This window comes from Aotus nancymaae, unplaced genomic scaffold (genome assembly GCF_030222135.1).
Source record: "Aotus nancymaae isolate 86718 unplaced genomic scaffold, 86718_ANA_hifiasm-v0.15.2.pri h1tg000025l, whole genome shotgun sequence".
In the NCBI taxonomy this organism is placed as follows: domain Eukaryota; kingdom Metazoa; phylum Chordata; class Mammalia; order Primates; family Aotidae; genus Aotus; species Aotus nancymaae.
Window position 1 is genome coordinate 19618679 of NW_026988438.1, and position 20200 is coordinate 19638878.

Consider the following 20200-nt stretch of genomic DNA (forward strand, 5'->3'; position numbering starts at 1 on the left):
AGATAATGGGGTCTTCTAAATATACAATCATGTCGTCTGCAAATAGAGACAATTTGACTTCCTCCTTTCCTATTTGAATATCCTGTATTTCTTTTTCTTGCCTAATTGCTCTGGCTAGAACTTCCAATACTCCTTTGAATAGGAGTGGTGAGAGAGGGCATCCTTGTCTAGTGCCAGATTTCAAAGGGAATGCTTACAGTTTTTGCCCATTCAGTATGATATTGGCTGTTGGTTTGTCATAAATAGCTTTTATTATTTTGAGATATGTTCCATCAATACCTAGTTTATTGAGGGTTTTTAGCATAAAGGGCTGTTGAATTTTGTCAAAGGCATTCTCTGCATCAATTGAGATAATCATGTGGTTTTTGTCTTTGGTTCTGTTTATGTGGTGAATTACGTTTATAGACTTGCATATGTTGAACCAGCCTTGCATCCCTGGGATGAATCCTACTTGATCATGGTGGATAAGCTTTTCGATGTGCTGTTGCAATCAGTTTGCCAGTATTTTATTGAAGATTTTTGCATCTATATTCATCATGGATATTGGCCTGAAGTTTTCTTTTCTTGCTGAGTCTCTGCTGGATTTTGGTATCAGTGTCATGTTGGTCTCATAAAATGATTTGGGAAGGACTCCCTCTTTTTGGATTGTTTGGAATAGTTTCAGAAGGAATGCTACTGGCTTCTCTTTGTATGTCTGGTAGAAGTCGGCTGTGAACCCATCTGGATCTGGGTTTTTTTTGGGTAGTAGGCTATTAATTGCTGCCTCAACTTCTGCCCTTGTTATTGATCTATTCAGGGTTTTGACTTCTTCCTGGTTTAGTCTTGGGAGGATGCAAGTGTCCAGGAATTTATCCATTTCTTCCAGGTTTACTGGTTTATGTGCATAGAGTTGTTTGTAGTAATCTCTGATGATGGTTTCTATTTCTGTGGAATCTGTGGTGATATCCCCTTTATCGTTTTGTATTGCATCTATTTGATTATTCTCTCTTTTCTTTTTTATTAATCTGGCCAGTGGTCTGTCTATTTTGTTGATTTTTTCGAAAAACCAGCTCCTGGATTTATTGATTTTTTGAAGGGTTTTTGTGTCTCTATCTGCTTCAGTTCTGCTCTGATCTTAGTTATTTCCTGTCTTCTGCTACGTTTTGAGTTTTTTTTATCTTGCTCCTCTAGCTCTTTCAATTTTGATGATAGGGTGTTGATTTTATATCTTTCCTTGCTTCTCATGTGGGCATTTATTGCTATATATTTTCCTCTAGAAACTGCTTTAAATGTGTCCCAGAGACTCTGGTACGTTGTGTCTTTGTTCTCGTTGGTTTCGAAGAACATCTTTATTTCTGCCTTCATTTCATTGTTTATCCAGTCAACATTCAAGAGCCAGTTGTTCAGTTTCCATGAAGCTGTGTGGTTCTGAGTTAGTTTCTGAATTCTGAGTTCTAACTTGATTGCACTGTGGTCTGAGAGATTGTTTTTTATGATTTCTGGTCTTTTTCATTTGCTAAGGAGTGATTTACTTCCAATTATGTGGTCAATTTTAAAGTAGGTGTGATGTCGTGCTGAGAAGAATGTGTATTCTGTCGATTTGGATGGAGAGTTCTGTAAATGTCTATTAGGTTTGCTTGGTCCAGGCTTGAGTTCAAGTCCTGGATATCCTTGTTAATTTTCTGTCTCGTTGATCTGTCTAACATTGACAATGAGGTGTTAAACTCTCCCACTATTATTGTGTGGGAGTCTAAGTCTCTTTGTAAGTCATTAAGAACTTGCTTTATGTATCTGGGTGCTCCTGTATTGGGTGCGTATGTATTTAGGATCGTTAGCTCTTCTTGTTGCATTGATCCTTTTACCATTTTGTAATGTCCTTCTTTGTCTCTTTTGATCTTTGTTGGTTTAAAATCTATTTTATCAGAGAGGAGAATTGCAACTCCTGCTTTTTTTGCTCCCCATTTGCTTGGTAAATCTTCCTCCATCCCTTTATTTTGAGCCTCTGTGTATCCTTTGTGCATGTGAGATGGGTTTCCTGGACCCTAAAAGAAAATCTAGGCAAAACCATTCAGGACATAGGCATAGGCAAGGACTTCATGACCAAAACACCAAAAGCACTGGCAACAAAAGCCAAAATAGACAAATGGGACCTAATCAAACTCCACAGCTTCTGCACAGCAAAAGGAACGGTCATTAGAGTGAATCGGCCACCAACAGAATGGGAAAAAATTTTTGCAATCTACCCATCTGACAAAGGGCTGATATCTAGAATCTACAAAGAACTAAAATTTTTTACAAAAAAAACAAACAAGCCCAGATTTACAAGAAAAAAACAAACGAGCCCATTCAAAAGTGGGCAAAGGATATGAACAGACACTTTACAAAAGAAGACATACATGAGGCCAACAAACATGAAAAAATGCACATCATCACTGGTCATTAGAGAAATGCAAATCAAAACTACATTGAGATACCATCTCACGTCAGTTAGAAGGGCAATCTTTAAAAAATCTGGAGACAACAGATGCTGGAGAGGATGTGGAGAAATAGGAACACTTTTACACTGTTGGGAGTGTAAATTAGTTCAACCATTGTGGAAGACAGTGTGGTGATTCCTCAAGGACCTAGAAATAGAAATTCCATTTGACCCAGCAATCCCATTACTGGGTATATATCCAAAGGATTATAAATCATTCTACTATAAGGACACATGCACACAAATGTCCATTACAGCACTGTTTACAATAGCAAAGACTTGGAACCAACCCAAATGTCCATCGATGATAGACTGGACAGGGAAAATGTGGCACATATACACCATGGAATACTATGCAGCCATAAAAAACGATGAGTTCGTGTCCTTTGTGGGGACATGGATGAACCTGGAAACCATCATTCTCAGCAAACTGACACAAGAACAGAAAATCAACCACCACATGTTCTCACTCATAGGTGGGTGTTGAACAATGAGAACACATGGACACAGGGAGGGGAGCATCACACACTGAGGTCAGTCGGAGGGAAATAGGGGAGGGACAGCAGGGGGGTGGGGAGTTGGGGAGAGATAGCATGGGGAGAAATGCCAGATATAGGTGATGGGGAGGAAGGCAGCAAATCACACTGCCATATGCATACCTATGCAACAATCTTGCATGTTCTTCACATGTACCCCCAAACCTAAAATGCAATAAAAAATAAAAATAAAAATAAAAAGGCATTAGAACAGGAAATGAAGTACGCTTGGAAGAGATCCAATCAGGCAACTTGAAGAACAAGTGCAGTGTTTTACCTCGATCCTAGGACTACATAGGCTGGGCCCTTTCCCATGATTCTTCTCTTAGAGTGGGCTGCCTGCATGTGCAGTGCGCTCCTTATGTTTGGGAAGTGAGTATGTGCAGTGTGTTTAGTTGTGCATACGCCCATCTGAGGATTTCTTCCTGTCTCTGGTGGTGTGCCCTTGGAAGTTCATACTCTGCCATTTTATTTCTTAATGTGCATGCCCAGGAGGTTGCTTCTTTCTGGCATCTGCGTTCAAGTAATACTTTAGTGCAGTAGGTGTGGACCATCAGGAAATGGCCTATCCCTTGCACTGGCTACCAATTTATCACTTTTAGAGAGGCAATGTGACAATTGCTGAACCATCATCACCTGACATTCCTCGTGGATGGGGAAGAGCCCTCCCCTGTTCTGCTCATGCCTGTCTAACTACTTGTAACATAATAAAGGAGCTCTCATGGAAGACTGTGCTCTTAGCTTGTGAAATTGGACCTAAGTCTAGGTAATATCAGAATTGCATTGCACACACCTGGCACATTGTCATCAAGTTGCAGAAAACTAAAGATATTTTGAAAGCTGTCAGAAAAAAATGACACATATAAGGGAATTGTGATTTGAATGATTGATGTCTTCTCATCGGAAAAATAATGGAGACCAGAAGACAGTGGAATAACACCTTTAAAGAATAAAATACACCCCAAACTACATTAACTCTAAATTCTATATCCAGTTTAAATGATCCTAAAAGAATGATGGTGAAGTAAACTGTATTTCCAGATAAAGAAAACTAAGAGTATGTGTATCCGGTGGACATGTACTGCAAGAAATACCAGAGAAGTCCTTCAAGTTAAAGAGAATACAACCAGGTGGAAAATCAGGTCTTCAGGGGCAAAAAAATAAAGAACACCGAAAATGATAATATTGCATCATAGGCTTTATAAGGTATATAAATGTCATGCATTTGACAACTATAGCAAAAAGGATGAAAAGGTGAGTAAATGAACTCATACCCTGCAAGGTTTCTACATTTTACATGAATTGATTCAATACTAAGTAATCTGTGAAGAGTTAAGGATACATATTGCAATCCTTAGAATAGCCACTAAAAACATAATCCAAGAAGGAAAATGAGGATCCTAGAATATACAATGTTTATGTGCCTTTTGTGTTTGTTTCATTGTTATTTCTTGTTCTTAAACAATATCAAACTTTTTTGTCTTAAACTAGGATAAACTTTTATTTCTTGTTCTTAAACAATAACAAAATATTTTCTACTAATCCCTTTTGGAAGGGATAAGGACTAGTGATCTCTTTTTCACTTCTCTCCTGAACTATATTTTCCTTTCTCTGAGACAGTCTTTTGTTCATCTTTGTCTCCTGTGTTCCTGAAAAAAGAATGCTTTCTTTCTTTTCAATTAGTCAGCTGTCAGTAAGTGCTTGTTTTCTCTGAAGGGTACTTATTTGTTTCACTTTCATTTCCTGCTTTCTTTCTCCCCAAGGTGATTGAATCACACTTTGATAAATACATTGTTATTAAAGTTTACTAGAGGCAATTGCGATTGTAGATGTTTCAAATTAATGTCTTTCATTATACTGAGTCAAAAAGTTAATGAATTGAAAAATTATTCTTTTTGTGGGTATTCAGCAGCATTAGTCAGTAACATGTCCTGGCTGTGTGCGGAGTGACCTTCTAGATTCCGAGGAGTGATGATGGCAATATTTCCTGGAGAAACATGCTCAATAAAGGAGAAATGGGATTAACACAAATGTGACAAAACTGCACTAAGTGATTGGAAAGTAGGAAGCATGTGGGCAAATGAATAGGCTACTGGCCTGATTAAACCAGGAAATCTCAGGCAACATTCAAGTTCTGAAAGAAGTAAGGGGTGTGGCTGGTAGAAAGCTGACAAAACTCCCACAGACGGGGCAATAGCATGGGTGTGAAATAGAAATCAGCTAAAAATATTTGTGTCCTTTGAACTATATGCTAGTCATTATAAAGACGTGAAGTAAATACATTAGTTTTATAAGCTTGTAGGAGGACATTATATGTTCTCATAGAAAAAAAGACAACATAATATAGTAATTCAAAGATGGATGTCAAGTAATAGAGCAAATATAGACACCCAATTGCAGAGGTAAAGCTGAATTATGTAGAAAGAGCATTAGAGTTGGGTCAGGTGACAGAAAGGGAGAGATGCTCTGTGATATAACTTATAGATGAAGTCGGGGGATAATGGAAACATTCTAGGAACGAGATGATGATAAATATATTGCTGCTTGTGAAGGCAATTTAATAAAAATTCATGGTTTGGGAAACATACTTGCTTAGTTAGATGCCTCATTTGGGATATGATGACAAATTAGGTGGATTCATTAGGTAATACACTTGGCTTTATAAATAACCAACTGTGAAATCTAAACATTAAATAAATTTATCATGACTCTTTTAACATGTGTTGTGTGCTTTTGAGTTTTGCCACCTCTCTTCCATTTTGCCAAATGAAAAATCTATCTCAAATCCAATTCTCCTACCCCTCTCTAAAGTGTTTGACCCTACAGCAGTCTTCTGGTTCTTCAACTATATCCTCTCTTTGGTTCTGTAACATTATATTACCTGGAGCTTGCATAGGCTGATTGTTCTTTCCCTTCTTCCTTCATTGATTCCATTTGTAGTTTATGAGCCACTAAATTTGGGCATAGGTCCCCATGTTCATCTCAACCTTTCTCTTATCAATGTATACTGTAATGTGGCACTAATTTTATTTTTTCTCTTCTGTTTTTTTTTTTTTTTTTTTTTTTTTTGAGACAGAGTATTACTCTGTTGCCCAGGCTGGAGTGCAGTGGCACGATCTCACCTTACTGCAACCTCTCCCTCCTGGGTTCAAGCAATCCTCGTGCCTCAGCCTCCTGAGCAGCTGGGATTACAGACACATACCACTATGCTCAGGTAATTTTTGTATTTTTAGTAGAGACGGGGTTTCACCATGTTGGCCAGGCTGGTCTCAAACTGCGGCACTAATTTTCTGTCAAGACAGAGACCTCTCAAACTAGTAATACTTCTAGATAAATTTTAGATATTCCAGAAGATCCGGAATCAACTCTAATAGAACACATCCCAAATCAAATTCATTCTCCCTACTAGTCATCTTCCTTTCGATCTTTCATATTTGTCATTGTCACTCCACAAGCAGGTATGCTGAAAGCATCAGTTCTTGTTTTAGCTCCATCTCATGTCAACGCGATAAATGCACACTTTATCCTTCCATCTTTGAAATATGCCATTTCTGTCATTGCTATAAATGTTTTATTATGCATTATTTGATTATAGAAAAAATATATTCTAACAGATGTATCCTATACATGTTATATATATTCTAAGTATTCTAACATATGTAGTTAGAAACCATAGGCATAAGAAGATGAGTGAAATCACTATCTGTAGAGACTCTCTATGCATTCTTTCCAGATATTATTTCCTTGTACATCCAAACATAACTACTCTTCTGAATTTGTTTGAATTACTTCCTTACTATTAAAACTGCTTTATCAAATATATATATTTGTAAAGAATATATGGTTTAATTTTTCTTGTCTTTGAACTTCATAAAATGATATCTTCAGCAATTCATTTTTAAAAATTTGTAACTCATATATCTGTAGTCTATTCCTTTTTACTGCCAAATAACATCTTGCAATATTAGATATTCCACAGTTAATTTATCTATTCTGTTAGTGATAACTTTTATTGTTTCCATGATTTTGCTTTTGTGAACAATGCTACTGTGAATATTCCATTTTAGGATATGTCGCTTGTCACCTATTTACAAAAATCTCTTCAAGATCTATTCCTGGGATTGAAAAAAGTTATTGCAAGTTATATACTTGTTCAGACTTAGAAGATGTACCAGTTTGTATTCTATACTGGTTGTACCAATTTGTGCTCCTCGCACTATGCAAGAGTTCTGCTGCTTCATGTGATGGTTAGTTATATGTATCAACTTGACTGGTTATGGGGTATCCAGATATTTGTTTAAATATTATTTCTGGGTGTGTCTATGAATGTGTTTCCGGATGAGACTAGCATTTGAATTGGCAGACTGAATAAAGCAGATTGCCCTCCCCATCAGCGAGTTCATTGGATAGGCATCATCCAGTGCACTCAGGGCATGAATATAACAAAAAGATGGAGGAAGGGAGAATGTACTGATTCTTCCTGACTGACTGAAACTGAGACATCAGTCTTCTGCTCTCAGACTAGAACTTAACACCATTGGGCCTCCTGGTTCTCAAGTCTTTAGGCTGAGACTGGAACCTACACTGTCAGCTTTCCTGGTTTTAAGGCTTTTGGACTCAGGCTGGAACTATACCACTGGCTTTCCTGAGTATCTAGCTTGCACATGGCAGATTGTGGGGATTCTCAGCCTACATAATTACATTAACCAATTTTTTAATAATAGATCTCTTCATATATATATATCTTTATATAAAATATAATATATATATATGTTAGCTAGATCCTATTGATTCTGTTTCTTTGGAGAATGCTAATATTCTTCATACGTTCACCAACACTTGACATTTGATATTTTTTGAATCAGGGTCTCACGTCACGCAGGCTGGAGTGCAGTGGTCGGATCATAACCTCAAACTCCTGAGCTCAAGTGATCTGCCCACCTCAGCCTCCCAAGTAGCTGGAACTACAGGAACATGCTTCCATATTCAGCCCAGTTTTTTTTTTTTTTAATTTTTTGGAGTAGGGGCCTTTCCCAGGCTGGTCTTGAATTCCTAGTCTCAAGTGATCTTCCTGCCTCAGTCTTCCAAAGCACTAGGATTACAGGCATGAGCCACCACATCCAGGTCCCAACACTTGATATTGTCAGACTTCTTAATGTTTGACCCAATGGGTGCAAGTTCATATCTCATGGTCCCACTATGTTGCCTAGGTTAGTTTTGAACTCCTGGGCTCATTCAATCCTTTTGCCTCAGCGTCCCCAAATGTTGGGATTACAGGCATGAGCCACTAAGTCTGGCCTTCTTTAGGAGAATTTTAGCTATCTTAAGTCTTTGCTTTATCATATAACCCTTAGAGTCATATTTTCATTAACCCTGTTGTACTTTCCTGCTTGGAATTAAATAATGAATATGTATGTGTGTTTATTCATCATTTATGTTTCCTTACCTATGAAATGCCTCTCTATGCCTATTGCCCAGAGTTCTATTATTGTGCTTATCTTTTTCTTGTTGATTCAATGCAAGGTTCTTCTGTCTTGGCTCTTAATCCTAATTCATTTGTGATTGTAAGTGCTGAACATATCTTCTCTCAGAATATGATTATCTTTTTATAGTGTCTTCTGATTAACAGGACGTTAATGTTAAAAATGTATTAATTATTCTTTTATGGTCAGCACTATTTGTGTCTGATATAAGAAATCCTTCCCAACCCCAAGATCAGAAAGATATTCCTCCAATGTTCTTTTTAGGGTACAAATGCTTTGCTTTTCGTATTTAAATTGATAATATACCTGGGATTGATTTTTATGATGGTATAAAGTAGGAAGGTAATTTCTTTTTCCATATGGATAACCAGTTTCCCAAGCTTTATTTATTGAAAAATCCACTGTTCTCCTATAGATTTGCAATACCAATGTTGTTTTACATAGGGTCTCTATAAATTGATAGGTTTATTTTTAGGGTCTGTAATCTGGTCCATTGTTTAATTGCTTTATTCCTGAGCCAATAATATCCTGTTTAATTACTAGCACGTACCCTACTCCTTCCTGTTCTTCTTCAGGATATGTGTATATATATATATATATATATATTTTCTTTTTTCTTTTCTTTTGTTTTTTGAGACAGGGTTTCACTCTTGCCCAGGCTGGCATGCAGTGGTATGATCATGGCTCACTGTAGCCTTAACCTCCCTGGCTCAAGTGATCCTCCCACCTCAGCCTCCTAAGTAGCTGGGACTACAGGCACATGCCACCATGCCAGGCTAATGTTTTAATTTTTTGTAGCAAGTAAATCCCACTATGTTGCCCAGGTTGGTCTTGAACTTCTGGGCTCAAGCAATCCTCTTGCTTTGGCCTCTCCAAATGCTGGGTTACAGGCATCAGCCACTGTGCCTGGCCTTCTTTAGGAGGATTTTGGCTATCTTGAGCCTTTGCTTTACCATTTAACTTTTAGCATCACATTTTCGTTAACCCTGTTGTGATTTTGATTGAAAATGTATATATTATTTTGGAAAGATGATATCTTTATAGATAATACATTAGCATTTTTATTTAGATAGTCTTTAAGTCTTTCAATAAAAAATTTAAAAATTGCCTCTAAGAATTCATATACCCATGTTAAATTTATTCCTAGTTACCTTATACATCTTATTGCTATTGTAAATGGTATCTCTTTTCTAATTTATATGTTCTGGTTCTTTTGCTCATATATAGTGATGCAACAGATTTTGTAGATTGATCTTATATTCAACCACCTAACAAAACTTGTTAATTTATCATATAATTTATGTTTTTATTATTTGTAAACAAATGATTCCATATAGCATGTTGCGCTAAGTCCTGTTCAGAACACTTTACAAATATTTACCACAACAGCCCTTTTAAGCAGGTTCATTTTTCATCTCCATTTTACACACAAGGAAATTAACCACAAAGAGATTAAATCACTTGCCCAAAGTCACAAATTATCATCTGAACACACAAGGCAGGACTTAAACCCAGGCAGTTGATTTCCAAAGCTCACCAAGAGCTGTGCTGCCTCTCTGCTAGGCTAGACAGTTCTGATTTTTTTCTTTTCTTTTTCCTTCCTTCCTTCCTTCCTTCCTTCCTTTTCCTTTCCTTTCCTTCTTTCCTTTCCTTTCCACTGCTCCCCACTTTTTTTCTAAACTTTCTATGCAGGTATTATTTTAAATGTTAGCAGAGATGATGTACATCTTTGTCTTGCTCCTAATTTAAAAGACAATTATTTTAATATTTTACCATAAGAAAGATATTTGCTGTAGGGTTCTAGTGGATTACATTTATGAGGTTAAGAAAATTTCCTCTAGTCTTAGTTTGCCAAGAGTTGTTCTTGTTTTCTAATCATGAATGGGTGTTGAATTTTACGAATTTATTTTTCTTTCTTTTTTTTTTTTTTTTTTGAGACAGAGTCTCTGTCACCTAGGCTGGCGTGCAGTGGTGCCATCTTGGCTCACTGCAACCTCTACCTCTTGGACTCATGTGATCCTCCCTCTTCAGCCTCCCAAGTGGCTGGGACTTAGGTTTGTGCCACTATGTCTGGCTAATTTTTGTATCTTTTGTAAAGACAGGGTTTTTCCACATTGCCCAGGCTGGTCTCAAACTCCTGAACTCAAGCAATCTGCCCTCTTTGGTCTCCCAAAGTGCTGGGATTACAGGCCTGAGCCACCATGCCCAGCCTCCCATTTAATTTGTATACATGGTACATAAGGTCGTAGATTTTAATGTGTTAAACCAACAGTCCCCAACCTTTTTGGCACTGGGGACCAGTTTTGTGGAAGACAAGTTTTACACAGACAGGGTGGGTAGGGAGGGTAGGGAGGGATGTTTCGGGATGAATCTGTTCCACCTCAGATCATCAGGCATTAGATTCTCATAAGGAGCACACAACCTAGATCCCTTGCATTTGCAGTTCACACTAAGGTTCCTGCTCCTGTGAGAATCTAATGCTGCTGCTGATCTGACAGGAGGCAGAGCTCAGATGATAATGTTCACTGGCCCACAGCTCACCTCTTGCTGTACAGCTGGGTCCCTAACAGACCACAGACTGGTACCAGTCTATGGCCTGGGCACTCCTGTGTTAAACTACTCATGCATCCCTAGGATAATCCCAGCTTGATACTACTGTGTTTTTGTAAGTCCTACTGCATTTGATATGTCAGTATTTTGTTTAGAATTTTTTGTCTGTAATCATTAGTAAGATGGTCTGTGACTTTACTCTTTTTCAGATTGTCCTTGTCTCATTTTGTTAGAATAAGTCTGGGAGATTTCCTTCTTTTCTAATTTTCAGGAAGTAATTGATCCCTGAAAGTTGCCCTGCAAAATCCTAAGGACTTGATTTCTTTTTTTTCCAGTGGGAAGATTTTAAACTACTTATTCAAAGTCTTTAAACAGCATTTACTTTTCTGGCTTTGTAGTTCTTCTTACATGAGTTTTATAATTTTTTTCTTTCTTTTTCTTTTTTTGAGACAGAGTCTTGCTTTGCTGCCTAGGCTGGAGTACAGAGGTGCGATCTTGACTCACTGCAGCCTCTGCCTCCCGGTTCTAGTGATTCTTCTGCCTCAGCCTCCCAGGTGGCTGGGATTACAGGCATGCACCACCATGCCTGGCTAATTTTTGTATATTTAGTAGAGATGGGTTTCAACATGTTGGCCAGGCTCGTCTCGAACTCCTGACCTCAGGTGATCCATCTGTCTCAGCCTCCTAAAGTGCTATGATTACAAGCGTGAGCTACTGTGTCCAGTCAAGTTTTATAGATCTTTTTCTAGGAATTAATTTAATTTAAAGTTTCAAATTTATGGTATACGTTGGTTGTTAATATTCATGTATCTAATTTTCATCTTTTTTGCTATCTATAAATATATATCATTTTTCTGCCTTCTTTCATTTTCTTTCTTGATCAGTCTCATCAGAGGTTGCTCTATTTTATTCAAAGAATCAACTCTTTTGCCCTAGTTCGCTAATGTGTGCTTTTGTAAAATCTCTTAAATTTGGGGGGCCTTTTTTTCTGCTACTTTTCCATTTGTTAAATTTGGTTGCATTTATCATTCATAGCACATTTTCAGCCTCTCTTTTGGCACAAGTGTTTAAAGCTGTTAATTTCCTTTAAAGTACCCTCTTAACTGACTTCTCACAAGTTTTGATCTGCAATTTTTTTTTAATCACACAGTTTGAAATATTTTATAATTTCCATTGTGTTTTATTTTAAAATCTATTGTTTAATGTCATTGCATAAATAAGTACATTTATTGTTTAAATATACTTATTTAAAAACATGAAAACCCATGTTCTTGTTTTTACATTTCTTAAAGCACTTTCTAGACTTTTAAATTTTCTGTTGTGGTCAGGCAACAAAGTTTGAGTGATAATGATTTTTGAAATTTGTTGAGACTTGCTTTATATTTCATGAGACTTGCTTTATTTTCTATTGGGAGGAATGTGTTCTTTAACTGCAAGTTTCATGTTTCCCTATAAACTTGATGGTTCAAATTATCTACACATTTAGTAATTGTTGTCTTAACCTAAAGGCTTGTTGAACTCTCCCACTATGATAGTGAGTTTGTCAAAATTTCCCTCTACTTCTACCAATTTTTGCTTTATGTATTCTGTGGCTTTGTTAGTAGGTATATCTAAATTTAGAATATTTTTAACTTCTTTCTGAATTGAGTCTTTTATCATTATATAGTGTTCCCCTTTCTCCTTTATCTTGCTTTTTTGTATTAATAAAGCTGTCAGTTTAAAATGCAAGTAACATTTACATGGTATATTTATTTCCATTCTTTTCAAGTTTCTATATCCTCATTTTTTTGTGTATCTTTTGTAAAAGCACGTAGCAGAATTTAAAATCCAACCACATCTTCCTTCCTTTAATCAACAAGTTCAGACTATTTATTATGATTGTTTACTTGATTCTTATAAATGTACTTTCTACTTGTCACTTTTTGCTGTGCTTTTTCTCTCTTCTTGCTTTCTCAATTAATTGAATTTTGATTTGTCAATCTGTTTTTCTTATTCATTTTTATTCTCCCTGGTTCAAGAGTTTTGTTCTCTATTTCTGTCATTTAGAAATTGCCGAAGAAATTGTACCACACATGTTTAACAACTGTACAAAGTCTAAACTCAATATCTATATCTCACTTTTTACTGTAGATGTTTACCAGTTTTAATAAAGTCTAAACTATCTACATCTCGCTTTTCTCTCCTCCTTCTCTCTTTCTTTCCTTTCTTCTTTTCCTTTCTCTGATTCTTTATGCTTCTCCTCCATTCCCCTTTTCCCTGAAGATTCCACTTTCTTTATTTCTTTTTTTTTTTTTTTTTTTTGAGACGGAGTCTCATTCTGTCGCCAGGCTGGTTGCAGTGGCACGATCTCGGCTCACTGCAACCTCTTCCTCCCGGGTTCAAGTGATTCTCCCGCCTCAGCCACCCCAGTAGATGGGACTACAGGCATGTGCCACCACGCCCAGCTAATTTTTGTATTTTTAGTAGAGACAGTGTTTCACCGTGTTGGCCAAGATGGTCTCGATCTCTTGACCTTTTGATCTGCCTGCCTCGGCCTCCCAAAGTGCTGGGATTACAGGCGTGAGCCACCGGGTGTTCAGCCGATTTCACTTTCTTGATTACCCAATGATGATTTAAAAATTATGTTTGTCATCATTTTGCCACATTCTATTTGAATGTAGCAGTAGACTCTTCAGAAAAACCAGTTACATAAAGAATATCTTCTCTTACTGACTTGAGGGTACATGCCAAGAGTAGAATTTCTGGATCGCTTTCAGCTTAAACAGATGTTCCGGGTGTGGTGGCTCACGCTTGGTAGTGCCAGCACTGTGGGAGGCCGAGGAGGGCGGATCATGAGGTCAGGAGTGAAACCCTTCTCTACTAAAAATACGAAAATTAGCTGGGCGTGATGGTGGGCGTCTGTAATCCCAGTTACTTGGGAGGCTGAGGCAGGAGAGCCACTTGAACCCAGGAGGCAGAGGTTGCAGTGAGCTGAGATGGCGCCGCCACACTCCAGTCTGGGAGACAGAGCTGAACTCCGTCTCAAAATAAAAAAAAAGAAAAGAAAAGAAAAGAAAAAACAAACAAACAAAAAAAGAAAAATACCAAAACAGTTTTTTTCCATGGTGATTATACCAGCTGATAGTCTCGTCAAAAGTATATGAAGTGTTCATTTTCTCAAAAAATTGCTGAGATTGTATTTTACCAAATACTTTAATTTTTGTTAAGCTTTATTTGGGGAAAACAGTTTATCATTTTCTTGAAATGACTTTGTTATTAAGTGTATCTAAATTTAGAATATTTCGGTATTTTTTTCTCATGTTTACTGAATATTAAGGTCTACTCTTCTCTGAGTTGCCCTTATTTTTCTATTGATTTATATAAGTTCTCTATTCAGAATACCATTTCTCTGTGTGTGTGTTACAATAATCATACCCAAATATGTACTCTTATTCAGTACATTAATGTTAGAATATTTTTTAAAAATGTATTTTAACAACTATTACCTGTCTTTATATTTTCCTATATTTTACAAATTTTCAATAGGCTTTGCAATACTTGTATATAGATAAAAATGTTTGATGAAAAATAAATTTTTCAAAACGATTGACAGGAACGATGTGGTTATTCAACAGAGAAATGGAGCCAATTCATTTGAGAAGGAAGCATTGAAGGGCCAACATTAACCCAAGGATGGAAGGAGTTGCTTCTTTTGAGGGTGGGGAATGTGCTTAAGGTTAAGACACACTGGACAACAGCTTTGCTGGGTGGACAAATTCCTTGGGAGGGTGATTTGTTCAAGTTTAAGCTGGGATGTTGGATTAGGTCACTCTGTGTCTCTACTAATTGTGAGTCCATGATTAATGGCGGACTAAAACACTTGGAACTCTGAGCCGAAGAATATCTGGTGTGAGATGGATTCCTGTGTATCCTACCTAATCCGAGTAAACAGGTCTCCTTTTCTCAGTTCTATTTTGTGCAGAAGCTTGTCCTGCAGATAGAAGGGCCATTTAGAAAAGAATTGACAGGGCAGAACTAATGATTGACCACGTTAGCTCCACCGAGGTGATGAGAACAGGGTGGAGCTTTGAGTAATGGTGGGTGCTGGGAGAAATGACCTTTAGCGGAGACAATGACTGGGGAACTGAGCTGTTGGGTTTGGCAATCATCTCACCCCAGGATCTCACCATCCCAGCTCAAGAACCTGTGAGGAAGGGTGCCTACCTGAGGGAAAATGGGGATAAGGCAGCTGGCTTTGGATTGATTTCCCTGGCCCCATCTGGTCATCGCTGCTGGGCTTTAGGCAGAGCAGACAGACTTAAACTCATATATAGTCTAAGTGATGTGTGGGGGCTGGGATTGATGGACAACATACGTATGTGAAATTCAAAGGACTTGCTGGGGTCTTCATCCATGAAAGGCTAAAGGAAACTTTTCCCCCAGAGTGTGTATTTAGGTAGAAGCAAGGGTATGTTTGTGCGTGGGTATGTGTTAGTGTTAATAATAAACGATGCTTAGCTAGAGATTTGAACCGTTCAGGGAGATTAAGGATTTTAAGAGAGTGCACAAGCCTTAAGAAAATTTTTCTTTGGATAGGAGAATACGGTGTGGAGCATGGCTGGGTGGAGGGAGAAGATAACTTGGGTATGTAGATTGACTACTGCCGAGATGGATCTTCTCAGCTAGGAAAAAAGAAGGAACAAAGTAAGAAGTGAGAAAGCGAAGAAGCCCCTGAGCCTTCGACATAGCAAGAAGGTCCGAGGAAGAAGGCGAGAGCAGCGGCCAAGGCAGGGGCGTACGGCACAGGGCGCCCCGGGGTCTGGGGGCTGGCAAGGCGGGCGAGGTAAGGGAGGGGCCTCGAGAGCGCGGCCACCCACGCTCTGCCCCATTCACTCCGCCTCTAGAAAAGGAGCGCGGTCCGGGCGGCGGGACCGGGACTGTCTCGGGAACCCCGCGCGGCCGCAGCAGAACACGCAGCTGCACCCGCGGTGAGCCAGAGCCTTTCAGCGCTGGAGCGCAGCGCAGCCCAGACGGTTCCGCGGGGCGAGCTCCGGCGCCCCTTGAGCGCTCGGGGTGGATCTCACAACACTGCCTCACCTAGTGCGCCTGCCTCGGGGGGTGGGTCCACTGGGCAGGGGGCGCCCTGGGCAGGGGGCGGGGACCAAGGGAGGGCAGGGGTCGCCTGCGCTGAAACCTCTGGTTCCTCCTGAGCAGGAGGCGCCCGTGTCCTCCTCCGAAAGAGCGCAGCGCACCCAGGACACAGCGCCCGGACGCGCGCCTCGGACGTCGACCAGAGGTCCTCGACTCCCGCGTGGGCTCCCTCTTCTGCGTCCAGGTGATCTGACCCGGGGCGTGGGGCACTGGGTGAGGCGCTAGCCTGAGATTGAGAGGGAAGAAAATTCCCTGGTTCTACCCTAGCCCTTCCGATACAATACGAATCATAAACTGCTGGCTTTCATCTAGATTTGGGGAATTTGCATAATTTTTAACCACGTGAAATAACTTGAATATGCTGTTTAGGTTGGTTTCGTATGATTTCTCTCTTCAGCCTAACTTTTTTGGGGAGGTGGCAGACGGAGGTATACGGGGGTGGCGGGGTGGGGGATGTATTCTGGATCTGTTGTCCTCACTCTTTCCCTCCCCTTGGCTGTCAAGGTTGTAAAAGGGACATTTCTAACACCAGCCTTAAATAATAGCTGTGTGGTAATTCAATGCCAACTTATTCCTTGACTTCCTCCTATGTGCTTTGGGCCGATTATACCGAACAACAGTTGGCAATGAAGTGTGCAAAGCAGCATTAGAAAATGCCAAGATTTTGCTGAATGTAATGGGCCCTGCATACTCTCATCCTACATCGCCTTTGTCTTCATGCCCCTTCATGTGTGTATAGTTCATCTTCTCCAACCAGCTCCTCAACAACCTGAGAGAAGCCAGGGATACACAGGACATTAGTGCCTAATGGTATTTTCCAATAAATAGAAACAGCAGTAACTTTGAAACTTAAACGGTGCTTGTGAGATCTAGTACTATTTGGGTTGATAATACCTCAATTAACAACAACAAAAAATTTCTTATGGTTACATGTAGAAAGGACTGCATTTTGATCCACTTAGTTGAAATGTGTTGTGGCAGGTAGGAGTCTTGGATAGGCAGTCAGGAGTCTGAAGTCTTGCGGGACCGTATCACAATTGTTTTAATCAGTAAAGGGAGAAGGTTGGAGCACAAGCTCTTTAAGGTTTCTGCCAGTTTTAAAGGTTTGTGATTAAATGAACTTTTCACATTTTCATAAACGTGTTGGATTTCAATGGCTCCCGAAGACTTTTGATCAGAACGTTGGAAATCAAATTGGAACTGTAATGTCCTAAAGGAAGGTGTGACAATCAGTAACTTAGAAAAAACTAACAAATACCTGGTAAGCAAATTTGGCTTGATCAAAAACAAATATATGTTTGTGTGTAGTTGTTTTTTAGATCAAGTGATTGAATAATTTTTTTAAGTTTTTTTTTTTTTTTTTTTTAATAGAAATGGGTTTTGCTGCAAGAAGATGGTTCTACCTACAGCTGAGCTGCATGATGCTGATCAATCTGGTTAATGCTGACTTCAAGTTTCAAAAGGGAGTGCTTGCTAGCATCAGCCCAGGGATCACCAAAGACATTGATCTCCAGTGCTGGAAAGCTTGCTCTTTGACACTGATAGATCTTAAGGAACTCAAGATAGAGCACAATGTGGATGCTTTTTGGAATTTCATGTTGTTCTTGCAAAAATCTCAGCGGCCTGGACATTATAATGTCTTCTTAAACATAGCTCAGGATTTCTGGGACATGTATGTAGACTGCTTGCTTTCAAGATCTCATGGAATGGGCAGAAGACAGGTGATGCCTCCCAAATATGATAATTTAAATGTGTATTTAAAATAATTGTAGTTTACTTTTCTTTAAAAGTCACTACTTAATTCTGATTTTTTCAAGTTACCCAACAAGCTAGCAAATTTGCCATATTTAGTTTTTTCCTAAAATGATAGGTTTTGATTTTCATTTTTACTCATTTTATATTATTTACAAACCACACAAGCTCTGATGTGCAAACAATTCTAAATGATGTTGGAATATAATACACTTTGGTAGATAATTAAAATTATTCTTGTTTCCCCATGAATAGTTCATAAGAAAGTCATTTAACCCTGTAATTATTCATATTACATTTGTTGAAGAAATTTTAAACATCAGACATGTATTTAGGCTTTTAAAATTAATTTTTTCATAGAGTTGTATAAAAGCGGGAAATCTTAAGAGTCATATTGGAATGAATATCAACAATGTGTTCTTTTAAATCTTATTGGACTAGATTTTACAAAATGAGAATATTACATTTAAGAGAAAACACGAAAAATACCTCAAGCAAGATGACAGAGACCTGAAAACTTGTCAGTATTTATGAGGTCAAATATTTCTTCTAGTAGTTATACAAATTATTTCTTTAATACTGATCAACTTTTTTTGTTGTAATTGCTTTATTGCTGTTGAATTATTCCAATCTTTTCAGGTAATTTCTCAATAATTTTTGACTTAGAAGGTGTGTTTGTACAGTGTCTTCATCTTAAAGAAAACACAAATTAAAAGGCAAATGTGATATATATTTTTAATATAATAGTCAATGGAATAAAATTATAACCAATTTTATAAGGTATCTTATACATTAACATTGACTTTTAAACTGTGCCAAAATTAATGGCAGTATTATCCTAAAAAGTAATATTTAATGTAGTATATTGTGTTGTTTTTGAAATGTACATTTCATTACCAAGCCATCTTCTATATTAAAGTATTTTTTTTATGCATTAAGCACTAAAACTTTTTATGTTCTCCTTTTTATTGTCTTTGTTTTGAAAAAGGAACATTAAACAAAAAGACAGTAAGAAACTTCATTTTAGTAAAGTATAATTTGATAGAATTTTTGTGTTAGCTGAGTTGTTTTTATATTGCCTGTGTTTATCTCACATCTTATTTCAAAAAGGATGTGAAGCTTAAATATACCAAAGAAAAGGAAAACGTGAAGTGGGGGAGGAAATTGGAACAATGGGACATGAAGACAGGAAAGTAATACAATGGAGTTATGGTTTAGAGGAATACTTTTTGAATGCATGTCATAAAAGCCTATACCTTTGATGAAGGGTACCTGTAAATTTGGTCTGTCTCCCACTTGTCATAGTGAAGAGGGACGCATGAACAGTTTCAAGATTCACATGCTTATAAGAAAATACAAACCACATGTTCAATAGAGGTCCAGCCTTTTCCAGGACAAAGAATCTATAAAAATCTGACTCGTAGGTTTTCACAGTGGCTACCATGGTTTACAGCACCGGTTTCAAGTATCCTTACAATGACAGGTTCTCTCCTGTACAATCTGATTCAAGTACACTCAAACTCAAATATAAAAAGTTTTAAAATCAGCTAAAATAATACTGAACAAGTAACTAACTGTCTATGGTCTGACTTGATCCAAGAATAAACTTTGAATTAAAGGAAGGACATTCTTTGCATTATGGAGCACTTTCAAATTCTGATGACACACAGACCATTTATTAGGAGTTTTATATACAAACACTCATAAGATTACATTTTACATGTAATTTCAGGGGGCTGCATAAACTCCAGGTAAAGAATCTTCAATATTTAAGAAGGACCTCATAGCGTTCAGTAATATTGTTTCATATAACCAATTTTGCATAAGTGAGTAGCAGATAATATGAGATTGTAGGGCTAATAAATTCCTAGATTGAAAATACCTTATCTTACCAATTAAGGATGGATCCCTAAGCTCAGAAAATCAACTGGTTGGTGGGTAGGGCTAATGTTCTCATAAAAATCACCAGACAGATATCCACCTAGAATTCATTTCCTGTAGAGGAGCTGAAGTGGTACCTAGAGGCAGTGTTAGGTTTTCCTTAAAAAACAGTTCTCTTTTACAATCTGTGGGCAAATGATTGAAGCTCAAAAGTTCAATGCTGTAAAGCAAGACCACATAATTTTAGTCTAAAAAATTGTTCAACCAGTTGTCCTCAATCACTCATAGTTGTCATGACAATTTTATTGCAGCAATGATAAACATTTTAGATTAAATCAATAAAATTAGTCTTCCAGTTAATGGCAAAATGGTTTCTAGTTCTTTTAACTGAATTTACATACTACATTGGATTA

General features: G+C 37.9%; 1 protein-coding gene across 1 annotated transcript; it reads left to right on the forward strand.

The window, feature by feature from the left end:
• The first annotated feature begins 17318 nt into the window (after nt 1-17318).
• On the forward strand, nt 17319-18947 carry FAM237B (family with sequence similarity 237 member B). The gene is made up of 2 exons (XM_064380412.1): nt 17319-17415; nt 17526-18947. Exon 2 carries the CDS (start codon nt 17528-17530, stop codon nt 17918-17920), a length of 393 nt encoding a protein of 130 aa, XP_064236482.1. The 5' UTR covers nt 17319-17415; nt 17526-17527; the 3' UTR covers nt 17921-18947.
• The last annotated feature ends 1253 nt before the right edge of the window (nt 18948-20200 follow it).

Bases quoted from the DNA above. Each gene is read 5' to 3' on its own strand.
- FAM237B (XM_064380412.1), top strand. From the start codon at position 17,528: ATGGGTTTTGCTGCAAGAAGATGGTTCTACCTACAGCTGAGCTGCATG.